The sequence below is a fragment of the Cherax quadricarinatus genome, chromosome 25 (assembly GCF_038502225.1).
Source record: "Cherax quadricarinatus isolate ZL_2023a chromosome 25, ASM3850222v1, whole genome shotgun sequence".
In the NCBI taxonomy this organism is placed as follows: Eukaryota; Metazoa; Arthropoda; class Malacostraca; order Decapoda; family Parastacidae; genus Cherax; species Cherax quadricarinatus.
The window spans coordinates 28687518-28711114 of record NC_091316.1 but is presented as its reverse complement, the minus strand read 5'-3'; the positions used below and the strand labels follow the sequence as shown (position 1 = coordinate 28711114).

At 42.7% G+C, this 23597-nt stretch overlaps 1 protein-coding gene across 3 annotated transcripts in view; it reads left to right on the top strand.

Annotated features, from left to right (window-relative positions):
* The window catches only part of LOC128689984 (venom carboxylesterase-6), a 190215-nt gene that overhangs the window by 16827 nt on the left and 149791 nt on the right, over positions 1-23597 (top strand). For 2 of the 3 annotated variants that reach the window (XR_011392418.1, XM_070088677.1), the window contains exons 1-3: positions 8185-8392; positions 20861-21025; positions 21970-22117. Coding sequence is in view for 2 of the 3 variants with exons in the window: in XM_070088677.1 (XP_069944778.1) it covers positions 8201-8392; positions 20861-21025; positions 21970-22117 (505 nt within the window). In the remaining variant the exon portion in view is untranslated. Of the gene's footprint in view, positions 1-8184; positions 8393-20860; positions 21026-21969; positions 22118-23597 lie in introns of those variants that run through there. The other variant, XM_070088676.1, reaches the window with a different exon arrangement.

Genomic DNA, 23597 nt, shown 5'->3' with positions numbered 1-23597 from the left:
AGAGAGGTATTGCTGTATCACTTGAGAGGTTTGCCTGCTACAACAGTAATAGGTGGTGATTGGAATTGTGTGATTAGGAGTGGTGATGTCGAACCGAGAGGGGCGGGTTGTGTGCTGAGTGTGCTGAGGGATGTATTGCGAGATATTGGGGTTGTTGATGTGGTGGGGAGGGGGGGATACCTAGTGGAGCACACGTTCGTCCGTAGGGGATATGAAGCGCGATTGGACAGAATTTATATTAAGCAGGGTATAGATGTTGTGAGGGTGCAAACCTTCGATGTGGGGTTTTCGGATCACAGGGCGGTAATAGCAGATTTGATGTGGGATGGAGTGGTGCGTATTTATTCTGGGTACTGGAAATTAAATGTAAGGCTTCTTAAGGAGGAGGGGGAGGGGCCTTTTTTCAGTGATTAGTGGTTGCCTTTTTGGGAGACTAGGGACAGGGAGATAGATCTGTTAGATTGGTGGGAAATGCAGGCAAAACCGGGAATAGCGTATTTTTTTAAGGTTAGGGGATGGGAAGAGGCGAGGTGGCGTTTTGGGTTGCAAAATTATCTGGAGGGACAGTTGCAAGATTGTTATGTTGGGGGAGGTGGTAGGAGGGATGACATGGACAGTCTGCGGAGCAGGATCGCTGAATTACACAATGATAGGTTTGATGCAATTAGGGTTAGGGCGGGGTTAGAGGATGTATTGTGGGGTGATAAGCCGTCTGGGTTTGTTTTACGTAAATTTAGGGACCGACAGAGTGTAACCACCATTCTACAATTGGAGACAAGCCCTGGGGTGGGAGGGTATCCAGTGGGTCGAGTCCTATCCAATACGGAAAGTATGAGTCTCTATGCTGATAGTTGGTTTAGGGAGAAATGGAGTTGGAGGGAGGGGGGTTCCTGGGAGGGTATTTTTGAAGGGGGGTTCCATAGCGTTTTAAGTGAGCAGGATAGAGTGGGGTTGGAGGTTGGTATAAGTGAGGTTGAGGTGGAAGAGGCAGTTTTCGGGATGAGTACCGGGAAAACACCAGGGATAGACGGTATACCAAATGATTTTTATAGAGCACATTGGGGGTGTATTAGGCAGTGCTTTGTTAGGCTATTGGATCATATGTTAACTAGTGGGAAGTTGGGCACATCGCAAAGTATGGGTGTCATAGTTTTGGTGCCAAAGAAGAGGGGGGGAAGAGAGTTGAGTGCTTACCGAGCAATATCTTTGATGTGCGCAGATTACAAGGTTTTTGCGAAAATTTTGGGTAATAGACTGAAGAAGGTCATGGGGTCTGTGATACATGGGGGACAACTTGGTATCCCGGGGAGGAGTATGCGGGTAGGTCATGGACGTATTCGGGATTTCCTTGAGGGTAGTAGTAAGGGAGGTATTCTAGGTCTGGATTGGGAGAAAGCTTATGATTATGTGGATAGGGACTTTTTGTTTGAGAGTATGGTGAGAATGGGTTTTGGAGGGAGGGTGGTTGGATGGGTGAGGACATTATATGAGAATGCATCGATGAGAGTACAGGTAAATGGGAGGTTGGGTAGTTCAGTAAGCATGGGGAGGGGTTTAAGGCAGGGGTGTCCACTCTCCCAAATACTCTTTGCATGTATGCAGAATCCTTTCTATGTTCTGGTTGATGGTGGGATGGGAAGGATGGGGGAGAGAGGTGGATTTTGTGGGAATATTGTTGGTTATGTAGATGATACAACTGTTTACTTAATCAGATAGAAGATTTAAGTAAAGTGGGAAGGGTAATTGAGATTTTTGGGAATGCTACTGGGATGAGAGTTAATAAGCAGAAATCACGGTTGCTGGAGGTAGGCAATTGGGTAGGAGGGACCTTGGGGGAGGAGTTTGGATGGATAACTGTAGATAGGCTAAAGATTTGTGGGATTTTGTATTTAGCAGATGTACAGGAGAGCAGGAGGGTTAATTCAGAAATGGTAATGTGTCGACAGAGCTTTGAGTAGGCTCAGGAGTCTAAGGGCCGGGGATGTAACCTTGCAACAAAGGGTTGTGGTGGTAAATACGCTGATTTATAGTAAGGTGTGGGGAGTGGCGGAAATTTACCCCTTAAGAAGTCAGGATATTATGGAATTACAAAGAAGAGCCTTAAGGTATGTGTGGGGTTTTGGGAGGGCGTGGTTGGGTAAAGATGTGGTAATGACTATGGTAAGACAGGGAGGATTGGGATTGATGGCATTAGGGTCTAGGGTGAAGGCGCTATATGTGAAGCAGAGGTATATTCGGGCAGCGGGGGAAAGGGGTCTTCGGGTGGGGGAGGTGATGGGGGATATCCGCAAATGGTGGGGTGGCAGGGACTTAGTGGAGTGTGAAGATATGTTGCGGTTTATGTTAAAGGTACGCAATGTTAAAAAACTCAAGGTAAAACGGTTAGTGGGTGTGGGTCGTCGTCAGGAATCAATGCAAGGGATGGCAGTGTACCCCACATATGATTGGAGAGTGATATGGGTGGAATTTCGTAAATTAAGAATACCGGCAAGAGCGAGGGAATTAGTATATAGATTTCTTATGGGGACGTTAGCATCGAAAGAGGTGCTAAGACGAATGGGTTTTGTGAGAGAGGCATCATGCGGTTTTTGTGGGGAAGTTGAAACGGCTTTTCATGTAGTATATTTTTGTTCTGCTTTGGAGGTGGTAAGATTGTGGTTGAAGAGGGTTTTCTTTTTATTGGGGGGGGGACAGATATCGACCCTCAGGGCTTTAATGTTAGATATGGGAGGGGTACCCAAAGAGGTGGGGAGGGCTATCAGATACGTAATAGTTGATTACTTGCATGTTTCTTGGGGGATGAGGGAGGTGGAGGGAAACATTAGGATAAAAGCGTTTGCGGCGTGTTTTTATAGGACAGCATGTAGGAACAAACAATTATATGGGGGAAGGTGGGTAATTAGTTTTCCGGAGGGATATCGTGAACTTACTGTTGAACGTCTACTCTGTTTGGTGACGGGGTGAGAGGCAAGGGGTTGGTCTCTTCAGTGGTGTGTCCTCTTGGAGTGATTGGAAGCCTGATGAGGAAGGTTGATTGGTTTGCAAGGTGGTAGATGGGGGTAAAGTTTTTTTTGCAGGGAGCCGTCGGGGGCTCCGGGGTATGTAGACCTTTATGAATTTGTAAAATCACAGAGTCAAAAGTTGTATGTGATTTTCTATTTTTTTCTCTTATTGTTATAAGAACCATTTTATATAGGGGGTTTATATTTATATGTATATTGTGAGGATATGTTTTATACATTAGAATCTGATGTTAGATTTATCCTTGTCATACGTCTCTTTTTTATCGTATTGAATGGGTACAAAATGACCTATGTACGAAAATATAAAAGTATTTGATGGGGTTTATATATACCCTTCATTTGACTGGAAGGTCATATTATATACTGAGTGTTAATCGGTAACATTAATTTTGTGTGTGTGTAGGTGTGTTTGTGGGAACCAATGTCTTAGGTATAGTTCTATCATTGGATGTAATATTTTTTTGGTTTATTTGGTGAAAAGTCATTTAGAGCTTTATTTCTATGTATGATCCAGTTTGTTCTGTACGAACAAGTGCATATACACGTATGTGTGTATATGCATGCGTATATGTATACATATATATATATGTTTGTAGGACTCATTCCTACATGTTTTATAATGATTCCGACTGTTTGTCTGGAAGTCGGTTGGTTGGGTTATTTTAGTAGAATTTGTTATAACACTGTGTTACAATGTTTTTTGTGTGTACCTGACATTGTCTGCCACTTCTGTTTTGGATGTTATGTATTTAGTTTGTCTAGTTTTTTTTAGTGATAAGTCTTTTGGTGTATTTTTTTTGTTCTAGTATAATCCAGTCTGTGCTGTAAGAACATATGTGCACATACATGTATGTGTATATGTGCATGTGTATGTATATACATATATACATGATTATAGGACTTATTCCTACATGTTTTATGACTCAGACGTTCTGTTTTGTAGTCGGTATGTTTTTTTTTTCCCCGTAAACGGGTTGGGTTTCTTACGGTAGAATTTCGTTATATCAATGTTAAAATGTTTTTTTTTTTTTTTTTTTTTTTTTTTTTTTTTTTTTTTTTATATTGTGTGTGTACTGACATTGTCTGTCACGGTTTTGGATTTGCTAATTGTCGGCTTGTATCATGTGTATGTTGTTTTTAAATAAAAAAAGGAAAAAGGAAAAAAAAAAAAATTCAAGTCATGTAGTTTTCTGTTAGTTATTTAATATAACCAAAGTACTAGTGAGTGTGCAATGTATTAGTTTCTATGATATTGTTTTTGTACATAAATTTTTATATGTCCATAGCACCATTGAATGCGCAATGCATTAGTTTATATGACATTCTTTTGTATATAAAATTTCATACACAATATGAATAAGACTATCAGGTATGGTTATATAATTATTTGGTGTTTAAGGTATGTTCCGATAGTTCTCTGTTTGGTTATATATATTGTTGTCTTACATAAAGTTTTCACGGTTCTTGTTTTAAATATCAATTTTGTATATCACACATCTATACTGTGTTTTAAGTCAATTATGTATAACATACATGTATACTGTGTTTTTTAAATAAAAAAAAAAAAAAAAAATAGAAATATGGGGAGATTTTACTGAATATAAAGGTAATGTGTGAATATTTTAAAAAGAAATTATAGAAATGAAAAGTTATGATATATTGGAAAAGAATGGAGGGTGTTGAAACATGTCGCAATAGTTGGGTAGTTGATACTAGTATAATATTAATTTATGTGGATACAAGGAGATGGGTATGGAGAGGATTTTATTAGAATTTTAGTACTGTAGGGAGGAATGTGTATTACTTTTAAGATTCAGTAAAAAGAAGGGGAAAAAAAATGTGAATAAATTGGTAATTGATGAGGGTTGTGGGTAATGTAGTCGAATTAGAGATTCCGAAAAAAATGATATAAGTGGGTTGTTTTTGTGACTTTTTCTGATGAAATTAGTTAAAACGAGAAAAAATTGTGGGATGTGGGTGATGTGGGGTGTTGTGGGGTGTGGGTGAAGTGGGTTGTGGATGTTGTGCCTTTTTCTGATGAAATTAGTTAAAACGAGAAAAAATTGTGGGTTGTGGGGTGTTGTGGGTTGTGGGTGTTGTGGGTGCTGTGGGTTGTGGGTGTTGTGGGTGTTGTGGGTGTTGTGGGTGTTGTGGGTTGTGGGTGTTGTGGGTGTTGTGGGTTGTGGGTTGTTGTTGTTGTGACTTTCTGATGAAATTAGTTAAAACGAGAAAAAATTGTGGGTTGTGGGTGTTGTGGGTGTTGTGGGGTGTGTGTGTGCGTGTGTGTTAGGTGTCATAGAGTTTTTTGTGAAAATCTTGGTTACAGTGATGACATTAGTTAAAACGAGTAAAATTTGTTGGTAATTGATGAGGGTAATGTAGTCGAATTAGAGTTACCGAAAAAAAGATGATATAAGTGGGTTGTGATGAAATTAGTTTAAAAACGATATTCAAAGGTGTTTTGAAGGTGTTCAAGGGTGTTTATGTGAGTATTCAAATGATTATGAGAGTGTTTTGGGGATGTTCAAAGTAAAGTGTTTGAGTTAGTTTTTGTGGCTTTTTTTCTGATGTATTGTCCCCTTAATAACTTTAATGAACTAAAAGGGTAAAAACGAGAAAATGCCTAGTCTGGAGACTGAGGGATGAGTTGTAATTTAATGAAATGTGTAAGTGCAGATAAATTAGAGATGTCAAATCTTATTTGGGAGTACTCAAATAGTGTTTTGGAAATGTTCAAAGGTGTTTTGAGTGTGTTCAAATGTTGTTTTTTGAAGGTGATCAAGGGTGTTTTGATTGAATTCAGCGTGTTTTAGTAGTATTCAGTGGTGTAACTGGGAGTACTCAAATAGTGTTTTGGAAATGTTCAAAGGTGTTCAAAGGTGTTTTGAGTGTGTTCAAATGTTGTTTTTTGAAGGTGATCAAGGGTGTTTTGAAGGTGTTCAAGGGTGTTTTGAAGGTGTTCAAAGGTGTTTTGAGGTTATTCAAAGGTGTTTTGAGTGTGTTCAAATGTTGTTTTTTGAAGGTGATCAAGGGTGTTTTGAAGGTGTTCAAAGGTGTTTTGAAGGTGTTGAAGGGTGTTCTGATTGAATTCAGCGGTGTTTTAGTAGTATTCAGTGGTGTAATTGGGAGTACTCAAATTGTGTTTTTTGGAAGTGTTTCAGTGTTGATTGGAAATGTTCAAAGGTATTTTTGAAGGTGTTCAAGAGTGTTTTGAAGGTGTTCAAGGGTGTTTGAAGGTGTTGAAGGATGTTTTGATTGAATTCAGCGGTGTTTTAGTAGTATTCAGTGGTGTAATTGGGAGTACTCAAATTGTGTTTTTTGGAAGTGTTTCAGTGTTGATTGGAAATGTTCAAAGGTGTTTTTGAAGGTGTTCAAGAGTGTTTTGAAGGTGTTCAAAGGTGTTTATGTGAGTATTCAAATGATTTATGAGAGTGTTTTGGTGATGTTCAAAGTAAAAGTGTTTGAGTTAGTTTTTTTGACTTTTTCTGATGCACTGTGTCCCCTTATTAACTTTGGGTTAGTTTGAGTTAGTTTTTTGTGATAATGTTGTGTTGTATTTTGTAAAGAAATTGTGGGTATTAACGAAAAAAATGCGACTTTCTGATGATGAAAAATTTGGGTTAAGAGTGAAAATGTTTTCCCTATAATGTAGGTACTATGTCCCCTTATTAACTTTAATGAACTAAAAGGCTCAACAAGTTTCAGCCTGTGTGTGTGGGGTCATCGCGTGACGTCACTGACATAGGGTCGACCTGATTCAACCTGTGTGCGCGTGACGTCACTGACCGCCGAGTAAACACCCTTCTTAGGTCATTTGACTTGTTTAGACCTGTAGTAAGCATGCCCCCATAGGAGGAGTTCATTTGAATACTTACCCCATAGGGGGGGGATTCCAAAAACTTGATCCGAGGAATTGGAGAATTTCGAAAACCCCTTAGGGGGGAATCCAAAAACTTGCATTATCGAGAAAATTTGATCCGAGGAAGTAGAGTCCTTTTTATTATCGAGAAATTTTGGGAAATGGGGGTTGGGGGTGGAAGGAGGGACAATCCAAAAAACCTTGATCCAAGGAGATGGAGAATTTAGAAAACCCCATAGGGGGGATCCAAAAAACTTGATCCGAGGAGATCATAAGAATTTCGAAACCCCCATAGGGGGGAATCCAAAAACTTGTATTATCGAGAAATTTTGGGATTGGGGGGTGGGGGGTGAAAGTGGGAGGGGGAACCTTAAAAATTTGATTCGAGGAGATCATAAGAATTTCGAAACCCCCATAGGGGGGAATCCAAAAACTTGTATTATCGAGAAATTTTGGGATTGGGGGGTGGGGGGTGAAAGTGGGAGGGGGAACCTCAAAAATTTGATCCGAGGAGCTCATAAGAAATTCAAAACCCCCATAGGGGGGAATCCAAAACTTGTATTATCGAGAAAAATTTGAGGTGGGGGTTGGGGGTGGAAGGAGGGACAATCCAAAAAACCTTGATCCAAGGAGATGGAGAATTTCGAAAACCCCATAGGGGGGATCCAAAAAAAACTTGATCCGAGGAGATGGAGACTTTGATTTCGAGAAATTTTGGGATGGGGGTGAAAGTCGGAGGGGTAACCTTAAAAACTTGATCCGAGGAGATGGAGAGCACAAGAAAATGAAATTCAAAAAAAATTCGAAAAAATCGGAAAAAAATTCGAGACGCGGGGGCGATCCGGACGACGCTGCAGAAGGCGCAGCAGAAGGCGCGGGCGGGGATCGCGAAGGGCGCGGGCGGGGGTCGCGACGGGCGCGGGCGGGCGCGCGGGCGGGCGCGCGGGCAGGCGCGCAGCGCGACGGGGGGGTCGCGAAGGGGGGTCGTGGGCGGGGGTAATGGTTGGGGGGGTCAAGGGTGAGGTAGTCTCGAGGGCGAGGTCAAGGTCAAGGTCAAACCGGAAGTAACACCTAGGTGTGAAAAGGGAGTCACTCTGTAGAAGGTCCTAGACCGGAAGGAGCCCCCCAGAGGAAGGCCTAAACCGGAAGGAGCCTCCCAGAGGAAGGCCTAAACCGGAAGGAGCCCCCCAGAGGAAGGCCTAAACAGGAAGGAGCCCCCCCAGAGGAAAAGTTCACTACTTATATGTATATATATATATAGTGGGGCTTCCTTAAAATGATAATTTTCGTTTCTAATTTAAACCCTTAGGTCTTCAGGATGAAAATGTTGTCAGTGGAGTTGGTCTCGGTATTGGTGTTGTCAGTGGTGGTGGCAGAGGACGCTCCCCTCGTGTCCACCGATGGGGGCTGGATCTCCGGCGTACGTCAGACGGCCAATAAGGGCAGGGCCCTGTATGCTTACCATAGCATCCCCTATGCCCAGCCTCCTCTCAACCACCTCAGGCTCAAGGTAAATACTCATTCCCAGAGATGGGCATTCACACTCACACACACACACACACACACACACACACACACACACACACACACACACACACACACACACACACACACACACACACAAGGGTCAGTTCTAGGACAGGTGCTGTTCTTGGTATATGTGAAAGACATGACCAATGGAATAGACTCAGAAGCGTCCCTGTTTGCAGAAGAAGTGAAATTAACGAGAAGAATTCAGTCGGAGGAAAATATGGCAGACTACAGAGGGATCTGGCCAGGATGCAAGCCTGGTTCAGCAAGTTGTTTCTGGAGTTCAACCCCACCAAGTGAAAAGTCAAGTAGATCGGGGAAGGGCAAAGACGACTGCAGACAGAATACAGTCTAGGGGGCTAAAGACTACAAACCTCAGTCTAAGAAAAGAATCCTGGGGTGTGTATAATACCGAACACATCTCCTGAGGTGCACATCAACCGAATAACTGCTGCAGTATAGTGGCGATTAGAGAACCTAAGAATAGATTTCGACATTTCAGTAAGGAGCCGTTCCGGACCCTGTACACAGTGTACACTAGGCTCATATTGGAGTATGCAGCTCCAGTTTGGAACCCTCACCTTGCCAGGTACGTCAGGAAACTAGAGAAAGTGCTAAGGTTTGCAACGAGACTATTTCCGGAGCTAAGGGGCATGTCCTACGAGGAGAGGTTAAGAGAACTCGACCAAACGACACTGGAGGACAGAAATGACAAGGGAGGACATGATAACGACATATAAAATACTGAGAAGAATTGACAAGGTGGACAGAGACAGGATGTTCCAAAGATGGGGCACAGCCACAAGGGGTCCCAGTTGGAAGTTGAAGACTCGTATGAGTCACAATGATGTTAGGAGGTATTTCTTCAGCCATAGAGTTGTCAGGAAGTGGAATAGTCTGGAATGTAAGGTAGTGGAGGCAGGTACCATATATAGCTTTAAGAAGAGGTATGAAGAAGCTCCTAGTGCAGGGAGAGAGTGAACCTAGTGGCGATGAGTGAAGAGGCCTGGCCAGGAACTATGAATCGAACCCTGCAACCACAATTAGGTAAGCACAAACACACACACACACACATACACATACACACACATACACACACACATACACACACATACACACACACATACACACATACACACACAGGCTGGACGCGTTGTCCAGCAACTGGCTCCTAGAATTTAACCCAGCCAAATACAGAGTCATGAAGATCGGGGAAGGGGAAAGAAGACTGCAGACATACTATAGGCTAGGTGGCCAAAGACTGCAAACCTCACTCATGGAGAAAAATCTTGGGGTGACTATAATACCGAGCACGTCTCCGAAAGTACACATTAACCAGATAACTGCTGCAGCATAACAGCGTTCCGATACTTCTGTAAGAAATTGTTCAAGATTCTGTACACCGTGTACGTCAAGCCCATACTGGAGTATGCAGCACCAGTTTGGAACCCACACTTGGTAAAGTACGTCAAGAAATTAGAGATAGTGGAAAGGTTTGCAACAAAACTAGTTCCAGAGCTACGGGGAATGTCCTACGAAGAAAGGTTAAGGGAAATCGGCCTGATGACACTGGAGGACAGGAGGGTTAGAGGAGACATGATAACGACATACAAAATACTGCGAGGAATAGATAGGGTGGACAGGGACAGGATGTTGCAGAGATGGGAAACAGAAACAAACGGTCACAATTGGAAGTTGAAGACTCAGCTGAGTCAAAGGGATGTTAGGAAGTATTTCTTCAGCCGTAGAGTTTTCAGGAAGTGGAATAGTCTAGCAAGTGATGTAATGGAGGCAGGAACCATACATAGTTTTAGGACGAGGTATGATAAAACTCATGGAACAGGGAGAGAGAGAGGATTAAGTAGTGGTCAGTGAAGAGGCGGGACCAAGAGCAAACACAAATAGGTGAGTACACACACACACTCGTGGAGGAGTCACGCGGTTTGAGCTCGTGTTTTGGTGGTAATTTCTGACTGTGCCATAAGGAATAGAGTGTGGGATATAGGCGTGTGCACGCATAAGAGTGCATATAATCACTTAAGCCCCGAAAAAAGGAAATATAAGTGATCACAGAAAAGAAAAAAAAGGAAATATTGGCTGAGTGTTTAGTGAGGGCCGTTGGAAGGGTGAACGGTTGTGTCAGGCCTAAATAGTGTTGCCATAATAACGCAGTGGGGTATTTTGAAGAATAAGTGCGACTCAAGACCAGGGAGATAAGAGATATATATAGATGTGTTAGTAAATACAATGAGTGAGTGAAAAAATTAGAAGAGCTAGAGACTATAGTGCATACAGGAAGTTAGTGGAAAAATTACCGAGAAGCATCAAACTTCTTCAACTTCTGGGACAGGACAGACCTGCAATGTTACTCCACTGCCAGCCGCAAGTAATATTCACCTAGTTTGAGTTGCATGGGGTCAATAGTACCTGTCTCTAGCTGGAATTGGGGGTCATTCTCCTCGAGCTATCAGAATTAGAATAAGCAGCATTTACTGGCATTTAATAAAATTTAGAGGTAGTGGCATATAGGCGAAGCCTAGTGTATTTATTTTTTAACGTAATTTTAAACGCATAAGACAGTACAGTGGGAACCAAGAGATCGGGTACATATACAATACGTATGTAGTACATACGTGGGAAATAAGGACTGTTTACATAAACATATGCACACACATTAGGTGAGGACAGCTCTGCTCTTAGGCACTTGAATAGCTGTAGCACACACACACACACACACACACACACACACACACACACACACACACACACACACACACACACACACACACACACACACACACAGACACACACACACACATACACACACACACACACACACATGCACACACATATGCACACACACACACACACACACACACACACACACACACACACACACACACATATAGACACACACACATATACAGGATTTTACACCTTCCTGTGAAGTGACCCTATAACCCTTCCTTTCCCCCCCCCATCTCTCTCCCTCTCCCTCTCTCTCTTCCTCTCTTACTCTCTTCCTCTTCTTTTATCTCTCTCTCTCTTCCCTTGTCACTCCCCCTCTCTCTTACCTTTTCCCTCTCTCTCACTTTCTCCCCCTTTTTCCCTTCTTTTCCCCTCCTTCTAGGCTCCCCTTCTCTCTCTCCCCCTTTTTCTTTTTCTCTTTCTCTCTCTCACTAAAAAAAAAAAAATGGTTAGGACTCGCAGGAATCAGGGATCAGATGACAATGGTACTGGTAATGAGGAATGGATGGAGGAACAGTGGAAAAGGATAGAGCAAGAATGGGAGAGAAAATTAGGAGAGCTTTCTGAAAAAAATGGAGAAAGAGCTCTCTGTGAAATGGGAAAAGAGGTTGGAGAAGGAGACGAAGAATTCGGAGGCACAAGTCGAAACTGCAGTAGCCAGGGTAAAGGTCCTAGAATTTGAGGTAAACAGGCTGAAGCAAGTCTCAGGGGTAGTGACCAGAGAAGACACACCATACGAAGATGAGAGGCTGAACAGGAAGGAAGGAGATATGAATTATGCTAAGGTCATATCAGCCTGCAAAGAAGGGCCAAGGAGTGGAAGGGAAGAGCAGATGGGTGCAGATGGAGAGGGAGATAGGTCGAATGCTGAGGCACAACCATAAGAACATAAGAACATAAGAACGAAGGAACACTGCAGAAGGCCTACTGGCCCATGCGAGGCAGGTCCAAGTCTCCTACCGGCTTAAGCCAATGCACCCAACCTAGTCAGGTCAGGTCACATTGACTTAAGGGAGGAACACGGCAACCGACCTGGTAGCACAAGCTATCAGGTCTAACTCACACCCACCCACATCTACTCATGTATTTATCCAACCTATTTTTAAAGCTACACAACGTTCTGGCCTCTATAACTGTACTTGGGAGTTTGTTCCACTCATCCACAACTCTATTACCAAACCAGTACTTTCCTATATCCTTCCTGAATCTGAATTTTTTCCAACTTAAAACCATTGCTGCGAGTCCTGTCTAGGCTAGATATTTTCAGCACACTATTTACATCCCCTTTATTTATTCCTGTCTTCCATTTATACACCTCAATCATATCCCCCCTAATTCTACGTCTTTCTAGAGAGTGCAGATTCAGGGCCCTTAGTCTATCCTCATAGGGAAGGTTTCTGATACATGGGATCAACTTTGTCATCCTCCTTTGTACATTTTCCAGAGAATTTATATCCATTCTGTAATAAGGTGACCAAAACTGTGCAGCATAATCTAAATGAGGCCTAACCAAGGATGTATAGAGTTGAAGAACAACCTGAGGACTCCTATTATTTATGCTTCTTGATATGAAGCCAAGGATTCTATTAGCTTTATTGCGAACACTTATGCACTGTTGTCTTGGTTTCAGATCACTGCTAACCAGAACTCCTAAATCTTTTTCGCAATCCGTAATATTAAGATCTACATTATTTAGTTTATATGTGGCATGGTTATTGTCCTGTCCAACATTTAGAACTTTGCATTTGTCTATATTAAACTGCATCTGCCACTTCTCCGACCACTGCATCAGTCTATTCAAATCTTCCTGGAGTGCTCGAATGTCCTCGTCAGAATGAATTCGACGGCCTATTTTGGTGTCATCGGCAAACTTGCCGATGTCGCTCTTTATGCCCTCATCTATGTCGTTTATGTAGATTGTGAACAGCAGGGGGCCCAACACTGACCCCTGTGGAACACCGCTCGTGACACTTCCCCACTCTGATTTCTCCCCATTTATGCAAACTCTCTGCTGCCTATTTGTCAACCATGCCTCTATCCAGGAAAAAATTTCTCCTCCTATTCCATGTGCTTTAATTTTCCTCAATAGTCTCTGATGTGGGACCCTGTCAAAAGCCTTACTGAAGTCCATATACACAATATCATATTCATTACCATGATCTACCTCCTCAAATACCTTAGTGAAAAAAGTTAATAAATTCGTAAGGCAGGAACGCCCCTTTGTAAAACCATGCTGAGATTCGTTGATTAATTTATGCTTTTCAAGGTGGCTACGAACTGCCTCGGCAATTATTGATTCCATAAATTTTCCCACTATGGAGGTTAGGCTTATTGGTCTATAGTTCGAAGCTAAGGACCTGTCACCTGTTTTGAAAATAGGTATCACATTTGCCATTTTCCACTTATCTGGCACCATGCCAGTTTGTAGTGATATGTTGAAAAGATTAGCCAAAGGTGTGCTAAGCACCTCTTTACATTCCTTTAGAACCCTTGCATACAGTTCATCAGGGCCTGGGGATTTGTTAGGTTTTAATTTATCTATTTGCCTAAGGACCATGTCACTTGTGACCCTAATAGTGCACAGTTTATTATCGTCCTGTTCTACATAATTTATCATTACTGGAATATCGCTGGTATCCTCCTGTGTAAAAACTGAGAGGAAGTATGTGTTAAAAATTCTACACATTTCCTTATCACTGTCAGTGAGCTGACCCGAGGAACTTTTGAGTGGGCCTATCTTGTCCCTGATCTTACTTCTGTATACCTGAAAGAATCCTTTTGGGTTAGTCTTCGATTCTCTTGCAACTTTAACCTCATAATCTCTTTTTGCTTTTCTAATTCCCTTTTTTATTTCTCTCTTTAACTGAATATATCGATTTCTCAATTGCCCCTCTCCTCTTTTGATTTGCCTATATATGCCTCTCTTTTGACCAATCAGATATTTTAATCTATTGTTCATCCATTTAGGATCATTTTTGTTTGATCTGATTTCCCTATTTGGAACATAATTTGACTGAGCAGCTAGAACTATGCCCTGGAAAGCATCATATCGGCAACCATCACCACCTACCTGACCCTTAGTCAGGTCATTCCAGTTCAGCCCACCTAAGTAATTTTTCAGTCCTATGAAATCAGCCAAGCGAAAGTCAGGGACGGAGACTTGATTGCCATTATTAGGGGAATTCCATGATATATTAAAACTGAGTGATTTGTGATCACTTTCCCCAAGCTCATCATTAACCTCAAGATTATTAATTAGTGTTTCCCTACTGGCAAGAACCAAGTCAAGGAGGTTATTTCCCCTAGTTGGCTCTGTCACAAACTGTTTTAAAAAACAATCCTGGATCGTATCAAGAAAGTCACCTGACTCTAAATTTCCTGTCAAATTGCTCCAATCAATCTGTCTATAGTTGAAATCTCCCATTAGCACAACATTTTCGTATGTAGATGCCTTACGAATTTCGTCCCATAGAAGTTTACTGCACTCCCTATCAAGATTTGGGGCCCTGTAAATCACACCCAAAATTAGTTTTTCTCGGCCCTCGAGAAGCTGTAACCAAACAGATTCAGTGGCTGACGCTTCTAATTTAATATCTTGTCTAACACAACAATTTAAATTGTCTCTGACATACATCGCTACTCCACCACCTTTCCTGTTGACCCTGTCAGTGTGGAATAATTTATAGCCTTGTATGTGACATTCAGAGGGCATCTCTCTATCTTTCAGATTGAGCCAGGTCTCTGTTATAGCAATAATATCTATGTTTCCTGCACTTGCAATTAATCTTAGCTCATCTATCTTATTTCTTACACTCCTGCTATTAGTATAGTAAACCTTAAGGGAGCTAGTCCCTTGCTGCCCTCTGCTGTCCCCCTTTGTTTGCTGACCTGATCTATTGTCTTTATTTATAACTTCATGCTGAATGCCTTTTATACATTTACTGTTTCCAACCCAAGTGTTGCAACCTGCTTGTTTCCCACACACACCCATACCTCTATCTTCCATCAGTTTAAAATCATAGGCATTTCACCAATGGCCTTCTCAATCGAGTCTGCAAGTGCTACCACCCCAGCCCCAGAGAGATGTACCCCATCCCTTGCATACATATCATGTTTGCCATAAAAGTTGTTCCAGTTGTCAATGAATGGGATTGCAAGTTCCTTGCAGTATCTGTCTAGCCAGCAATTTACACCAATTGCCCTAGACAACCATTCATTTCCTACTCCCCTTCTAGGCAAGATGCTACATATGATTGGGATCCCTCCCTTAGACTTAATGAAATCTATAGCTGACCTGTACTTATCTAGCAGCTCTTCTCTCCTACCCTTCCCAATATCATTTCCACCAGCACTGAGACAGATAATGGGCTTGCTCCCATTACCTGACATGATATTATCCAGCCTGTTGACAATGTCCCCAACACCAGCTCCAGGGAAGCACACTCTATCTCTCATCTTCTTATTCCTATTACAAAAAGCACGGTCAATGTATCTTACCTGAGAGTCACCAACCACAAGAATGCGCTTACCTCCATTAGCAGGGGCAGTAGTACCCTTACCTTCACTGGCCACTGAAGTACATTCATCCTGAAGAACAGAGAAGCGATTTCCTACCTTCAGATCTTCACTCTTAACTTTCCTTACTCTGATGCGCCTTCCATTACTGTGAACTACTCGCCACTTGTAGCAGGTGCTGGGCTGCTCCTCACTGCTGGTAGCCGTTGCTGCCTCCCCAACTACAGCCTCCCCACAGCGAGAGACAGACTGCACCTCGCTGCTAGAAGCCTCATTCCCCACAACTCCAGCCACCTCACACTCTCTCCCAGACCCATTGAGGTGGACCTTCAGCCTCCTAATCTCCTCCTGGAGAAGCAAGACCTCCTCCTTCAACTCTCCAACCTCAATTTTTAAAACACTGCAGAAGCAAGCCATGCTTTGTAACCGTCCACACTAATCCCCAAAGCAGCTCAGGGTCTGTGACCTCACGTGACGACTGACCACTGAGTACTGACGACTGACCACTGAGTACTGACGACTGACCACTGAGTACTGAGTACTGAGTACTGAGTACTGAGTACCATGCTACCAAGAGCCACTGGAAAAATCAAGGGAGAAAATGACCACATACAGACAGGAACCAGAGTCACAGAGGAAGAGGCAATGGGAGGAGGAAAGGGCAAAATCAGTGATTATCCATGGGCTTCGGGAGAGAGAGGAAAGGACACACACTGAAAGACGGCATGAAGAAAGAAAGGAGATTGAGAAAATCATCACGGAAATAGGGGGAGAAGACATGGATGAGATTGTAAATTTTCAGAGAATAGGGGGGTACTTGAAGGGGAGAAACCGACTGATCAAGCTAATTCTCAGGACAGAAACAGTGCAGAACAGGATCCTCCAAGAGAAACCACGGTTGAAAAGCTCAGAAGAGTACAAGAAGGTGTTCCTAGACAGAGACAGAACACAAACAGAGAGACGGCAGCTGAGGGAGAGGACAAAAAAGCGAAAGGAGCTAGCAAAGGAGACAAGGATGGAACCAGCAGAGGTCAGTCAGAGCAGAACAGAGCAGCAAAAGGCAAGCACACACACAACTATCCTCAGAACCCCACAACCTATCACACCATCCCAACACACAATACAATCCATACCCACAGCTTCCACCCAACCCCCAACCATAGAATCCCACAGTATGCTACCACGTCTCCCACCTCCACAGGCCCCCCAAACCACAGTGTTGGAAAGGAAACTGAAGGTATGGTACACAAACGCTGATGGAATAACAAACAAGTGGGAGGAGTGGCACGAAAGAGTCAAAGAGGCATCACCAGACATCATAGCAATCACAGAAACCAAGCTTACAGGTATGATAACAGATGTCATCTTTCCAGCGGGATACCAGATCCTGAGAAAAGACAGAAGGAACAGGGGGGGTGGAGGAGTGGCATTGCTGATCAAACACCGATGGAATTTTGATGAGCTGGAGAGAGGAGACAGCAGAGAAGAAAGTGATTACATAGCGGGAATGCTTCACTCTGGTGGTCCCAAGGTGATAATTGCAGTGATGTCTAACCCACCACAGAACAGCAGGAGGCCAAGGCAAGAGTATGACGAGAGCAATAGAGCGATGGTTGACACACTGGCTGCAGTGGCGAGAAGAGCTCATGCATGCAGGGCAAAGCTCCTGATCATGGGCGACTTTAACCACAAGGAAATCGAATGGGAGAACTTGGAGCCACATGGGGGCCAAGATACATGGAGGGCTAAAATGATGGAGGTGGTACTGGAAAACTTCATGTACCAACACGTAAGGGACACTACAAGAGAGAGAGGAGAGGATGAACCAGCAAGACTGGACTTAGTATTCACCTTGAGTAGTGCAGATATTGAGGACATCACATATGAAAGACCCCTTGGGGCCAGCGATCATGTGGTTTTGAGCTTCAAATACACAGTAGAGCTACAAGTGGAGGGGGAAGCAGGAAGGCCAGGACAAATGAAACCAAACTACAGGAAAGGGGACTACACAGGAATGAGGAACTTCCTGAATGAGGTTCAGTGGGACAGAGAACTGGCAGGGAAGCCAGTTAATGAGATGATGGAATATGTAGCAACAATGTGCAAGGAGGCTGAGGAGAGGTTTGTACCCAAGGGTAACAGGAATAATGGAAAAGCGAGGATGAGCCCATGGTTCACCCAAAGATGCAAGGAGGCAAAAATCAAGTGTGCTGGGGAATGGAAGAAATATAGAAGGCAAAGGACCCAGGAGAATAAGGAGAGCAGTCGTAGAGCCAGAAACGAATATGCACAGATAAGAAGGGAGGCCCAACGTCAATATGAAAACGACATAGCAGCAAAAGCCAAATCTGACCCGAAGCTGTTATACAGCCACATCAGGAAGAAAACAACCGTCAAGGTCCAGGTCATCAGGCTAAGGAAGGAGGGAGGAGAGACAACAAGAAATGACCATGAAGTATGTGAGGAACTCAACAAGAGATTCAAAGAAGTGTTCACAGTGGAGACAGAAGGGGCTCCAGAAAGACAGAGAGGTGGGGTACACCACCATGTGCTGGACACAGTACACACAACCGAGGAAGAAGTGAAGAGGCTTCTGAGTGAGCTAGATACCTCAAAGGCAATGGGGCCAGATAACATCTCTCCATGGGTCCTGAGAGAGGGAGCAGAGGCGCTATGTGTACCCCTAACAACAATATTCAATACATCTATCGAAACAGGGAGATTGCCTGAGGCATGGAAGACAGCAAATGTGGTCCCAATCTTTAAAAAAGGAGACAGACATCAAGCACTAAACTACAGACCAGTGTCACTGACATGTATAGCATGCAAAATCATGGAAAAGATTGTCAGGAGAAGAATGGTGGAACATCTAGAAAGGAATGATCTCATCACCAGCAGCCACATGGTTTCAGAGACGGGAAATCCTGTGTCACAAACCTACTGGAGTTCTATGACATGGTGACAGCAGTAAGACAAGAGAGATAGGGGTGGGTGGATTGCATTTTCTTGGACTGCAAGAAGGCGTTTGACAGAGTACCACACAAGAGATTAGTGCAAAAACTGGAGGACCAAGCAGGGATAACAGGGAAGGCACTGCAATGGATCAGGGAATACTTGTCAGGAAGACAGCAGCGAGTAATGGTACGTGGCGAGGTGTCAGAGTGGGCACCTGTGACCAGCGGGGTCCCACAGGGGTCAGTCCTAGGACCAGTGCTGTTTCTGGTATTTGTGAACGACATGACGGAAGGAATAAACTCCGAGGTGTCCCTGTTTGCAGATGACGTGAAGTTGATGAGAAGAGTTCATTCGATCGAAGACCAGGCAGAAATACAAAGGGATCTGGACAGGCTGCAGACCTGGTCCAGCAACTGGCTCCTGGAGTTCAATCCCACCAAGTGCAAAGTCATGAGGATTGGGGAAGGGCAAAGAAGACCGCAGATGGAGTACAGTCTAGGGGGCCAGAGACTACAAACATCACTCAAGGAAAAAGATCTTGGGATGAGTATAACACCAGGCACATCTCCTGAAGCGCACATCAACCAAATAACTGCCGCAGCATATGGGCGCCTGGCAAACCTCAGAACAGCATTCCGACATCTTAATAAGGAATCGTTCAGGACCCTGTACACCGTGTACGTTAGGCCCATATTGGAGTATGCGGCACCAGTTTGGAACCCACACCTAGCCAAGCATGTAAAGAAACTATAGAATGTGCAAAGGTTTGCAACAAGACTAGTCCCAGAGTTAAGAGGTATGTCCTATGAGGAGAGGTTAAGGGAAATCAACGTGACGACACTGGAGGACATGAGAGATAGGGGGGACATGATAACGACTTACAAAATACTGATAGGAATTGACAAGGTGGACAAAGACAGGATGTTCCAGAGACTGGACACAGCAACACGGGGACACAGTTGGAAGCTGAAGACACAGATAAATCAAAGGGATGTTAGGAAGTATTTCTTCAGCCACAGAGTAGTCAGGAAGTGGAAAAGTTTGGGAAGCGATGTAGTGGAGGCAGGATCCATACATAGCTTTAAGCAGAGGTACGGTAAAGCTCATGGTTCAGGGAGAGTGACCTAGTAGCGACCAGTGAAGAGGCGGGGCCAGGAGCTTGGACTCGACCCCTGCAACCTCAACTAGGTGATTACACACACACACACACACACACACACACACACACACACACACACACACACACACAAAACACGCACACACGCACATACACACACACACACAAAGTTCATGGAGCAGGGAGAGAGTTACCTGGTAGCGACCAGGAGCTATGACTCAACCCCTGCAACCACAATTAGGTGAGTGCACACACTCAGACGAACCCGTTAACACTCATGTATCGAGAAAGAACAATCGCCTTAATTTGTTTAGAATTCTTGAGACAACAAGTTGTGTACAGAGTACTTGAGGTGTCCTGAGTATCATGACCTTCAACGAACATTACAATACCATGCCAGCCTTACAGTTATGAAATTAATTTGCAACACAGAAGAATTATAGTTTGCAAGAAGTGATGTGATGCCAGATTCAACAGTGTTCTCTTTTACATAATTATAAGACAGAAAAAGGCACAATGCCGTGATTGGAACAATACACAAAGAACCCGCACATAGGAGGACCTTACCACGACGTTTCGGTCCGAGTTGGATTAAAACCTCGTCCTAAGCTCCTCTCTCCAATGTGCGAATTATTTGTGCATAATCATCAGATTTAGTTCTTAATTTGCAACTGCTAAAATCTATTGTGCAGTAGTTATGTCTGTGTCATACCACAACACAATACTGTAGCGCAGACTAGTCTATCATCTTGTTGTTTTTGATGCGCTCTTCTTAGAACGTCTACACATTTCCTCCTGATATAAACCACCGAGATAATGCTATAAGATACAAAATACACACCTTAGTTTATCTAGGGTTTAATTTTTTACTCATACTGTGATCCTAATATTTCTTCTAACTTAGTTAACTTAAACATCCAAGAAGACGCTTTTTTGATATATAATTAATTTTTTTTTTTAAGTTGAAATATGATAAGAAAATTGAAGGCAAGCTACCTTTTATAAACTTTAAAATTATTGTGATAGTATTTGTGTTGTCTATCAGGACATAATTATATGAATCCAATTATCTACTTTTCGTAATTACTGTACCTAAATCTTTCCATTCTGCAGGACCCAGTGCCAGGTGAGCCATGGGAGGGTATAAAAGACGGGTCGAAGATGCCCGAACCTTGTCTTCAAGTACCCTTCAGGCTCATTACCCTTGGACATAGGATGCTTCCGGAGAATATCAATGGTTCTGAGGACTGCCTTTACCTCAACGTTTTCACTCCTGCTGTGAGTCATAATGAATTCGTTATACTCTTAATTTAATGCAGTTGTGAGTGGTGTCTTAAAAGGCCTGAAACTATGTCCTTAATTCTGACAGTTGTTTAATGCTCTGCATTGTATTGCCTTGGAAGGAATTAGAAAAAGGTTTCCTGTTAGCAAGGATCTAAGCTTATTTATTGAATGTAGAGAAATTAAGTTAAATACATATAACTTGTTAAAAAGTCTAGTTACTTTATGTCCATCAGTTTCTCAAAACTTATAAAATGTCAAATATTGCATAAATCTCAAGACTGAAAATATTCTAGAGTTGAAGAATCTCAAAACCTTGTCTGTGTTGAGCATATAATCTGATTGATAACATTTGTTATCTATTGGCTTATCATATCGCTTAGGACAGAGTTTGAGATTAATGATGTGTGATAACCTGTTTCAGAGCCGAGACCTTTGTGTGTCTCTTATTGAAAATTAGTGAGCAGGAGAGCGAATTAACAATAACGTTAGCAACTTTTTCTCTTAAAAGGAACTCAGATCAATATTGTATCACCATTTCTCCTTGTCATACTCATTTCTATAAATTTATACATACATTTACTTTTATTCCCATTCCTTCAAGTCTCTGTTGTATGACCATTACGGGTTTAAAGCTAAACCATCAATATAATATCTAATATTCGTGATGTAATATTTTATTTAACATCTGTACCTCTACCTACACTATCATTCAGCAGTTAATATAGCCCTTTACCCTTCACATCAAATCCTAATGTAACCCTTCACCCTTTCATTCACACCGTAATGTGACCCTTCCTTTTACTCCTTACGTAATCCTCTAATATAAGCATGTACTCTTCAGTTCAAGTTAATATTTCCTTATACTCTAAAATTAAATTTTGCTTCTAATTTTCTTTGCAAACCCTTTACAAATCTCACAAAAACATCCAATTCTTCAGAATAAGACCCCGAAGTCGGAGCTTCCAGTGATGGTATGGATTCACGGGGGAGCCTTCTACTCTGGGGCAGCTCAGGAGTACCTGCCATTCGTTTTCCTTAACCATGACGTTGTGCTGGTGGTGATCCAGTACAGGCTGGGTGTTATGGGTGAGTACTCTTATACTGTGGTGTAGTCCTTGGGCCAAGAACAGGTTTTCTTTTATCGGCACTCCAAGATTATGAAATTTAGTTACCGTTATGAAATCAATATCTACTGATTATATTTTAATGTGAAAACCATTTGAGATTTGTAGCTTTGTCATTGTTAAGAGATATTGTATGTACCAATACAACAAAATTAAGTTATAAAACATTTTTCATCTAAGTACAAAGTTACTAAGTTACAGCGTAGTTTTTATTTATCATTGTACATATCTGATTCAGACATACTCCAAAATACTTTTGTTGAAGGTATCCCGTGGCTTGGTAAGCAACGCATTTGCCTCACACACTGAGGGTCCGTGGTTCAGTCCTCGGCAAGGGTGGAAATGCTGGGCATGTTTCCTTGCAACTGATGTCCCTGTTCACCTAAGTAGGTACCCGGGTGTCAGGTGACTGGTGTGGGTCGCATCCTGTGGGACAAAATTGAAGTAACCCTGTGGAATCAGGCACTTACTTTCTTGGGTTATCCTGGGTGGTTAACCCACCGGGTTAAAACTCCCAGCAAATATTTCCTTAATATACAAACTCTTGATATTGCGATTATAATTTAGCAAATGTGAAATTAAAATCGACAAGCTTTTAGATAGAACGGTGACGTAAGTCTACAGATGGAAAGAAAAATACTATGCACCAAGAAAGCACCATTTTACCTTAGGCGTTGGCCTGGAGTTTGCGACTCACTCGCCACGAGTTCAATCCCTGCCTTTGGTATGATTTATCTTTTTACCTTGTTTCACCAAGGACTAGATTTTATAAATCATGGGAAAACACACAGATAAACCTTTTTATAAGGCAAGTGAGCACAATGAAGTTAGGTTTAGGAAAGGTCAGAGGATAGGTAAAAAGTAAGGTCAGTGGTTCAGGGGAATAGGGAAGCGGAACCAAATTGTAGGTAACATCTTAATTATTTGAGCTATGGACATTATATGCAATGGCTCTTGACAGCATGTCAGTTCCCACATTTTAATAGTTGGTATCAAATAAATTATAGCTGTTTCAAGAATTCCTTGTTAGGTTCAGTTGACCTTAACGTAGTGGCCCGGTGGCCTGGTGGCTAAAGCTCCCGCTTCACACACGGAGGGCCCGGGTTCGATTCCCGGCGGGTGGAAACATTTCGACACGTTTCCTTACACCTGTTGTCCTGTTCACCTAGCAGCAAATAGGTACCTGGGTGTTAGTCGACTGGTGTGGGTCGCATCCTGGGGGACAAGATTAAGGACCCCAATGGAAATAAGTTAGACAGTCCTCGATGACGCACTGACTTTCTTGGGTTATCCTGGGTGGCTAACCCTCCGGGGTTAAAAATCCGAACGAAATCTTATCTTATCTTATCTTATCTAACGTCGCAAGCGTTGATGGCATGATTACCCCTACGGGGGTATTTGTGTTCATGCAGCAGTCTGAAAGTCATGTGCTAATTGTTCCA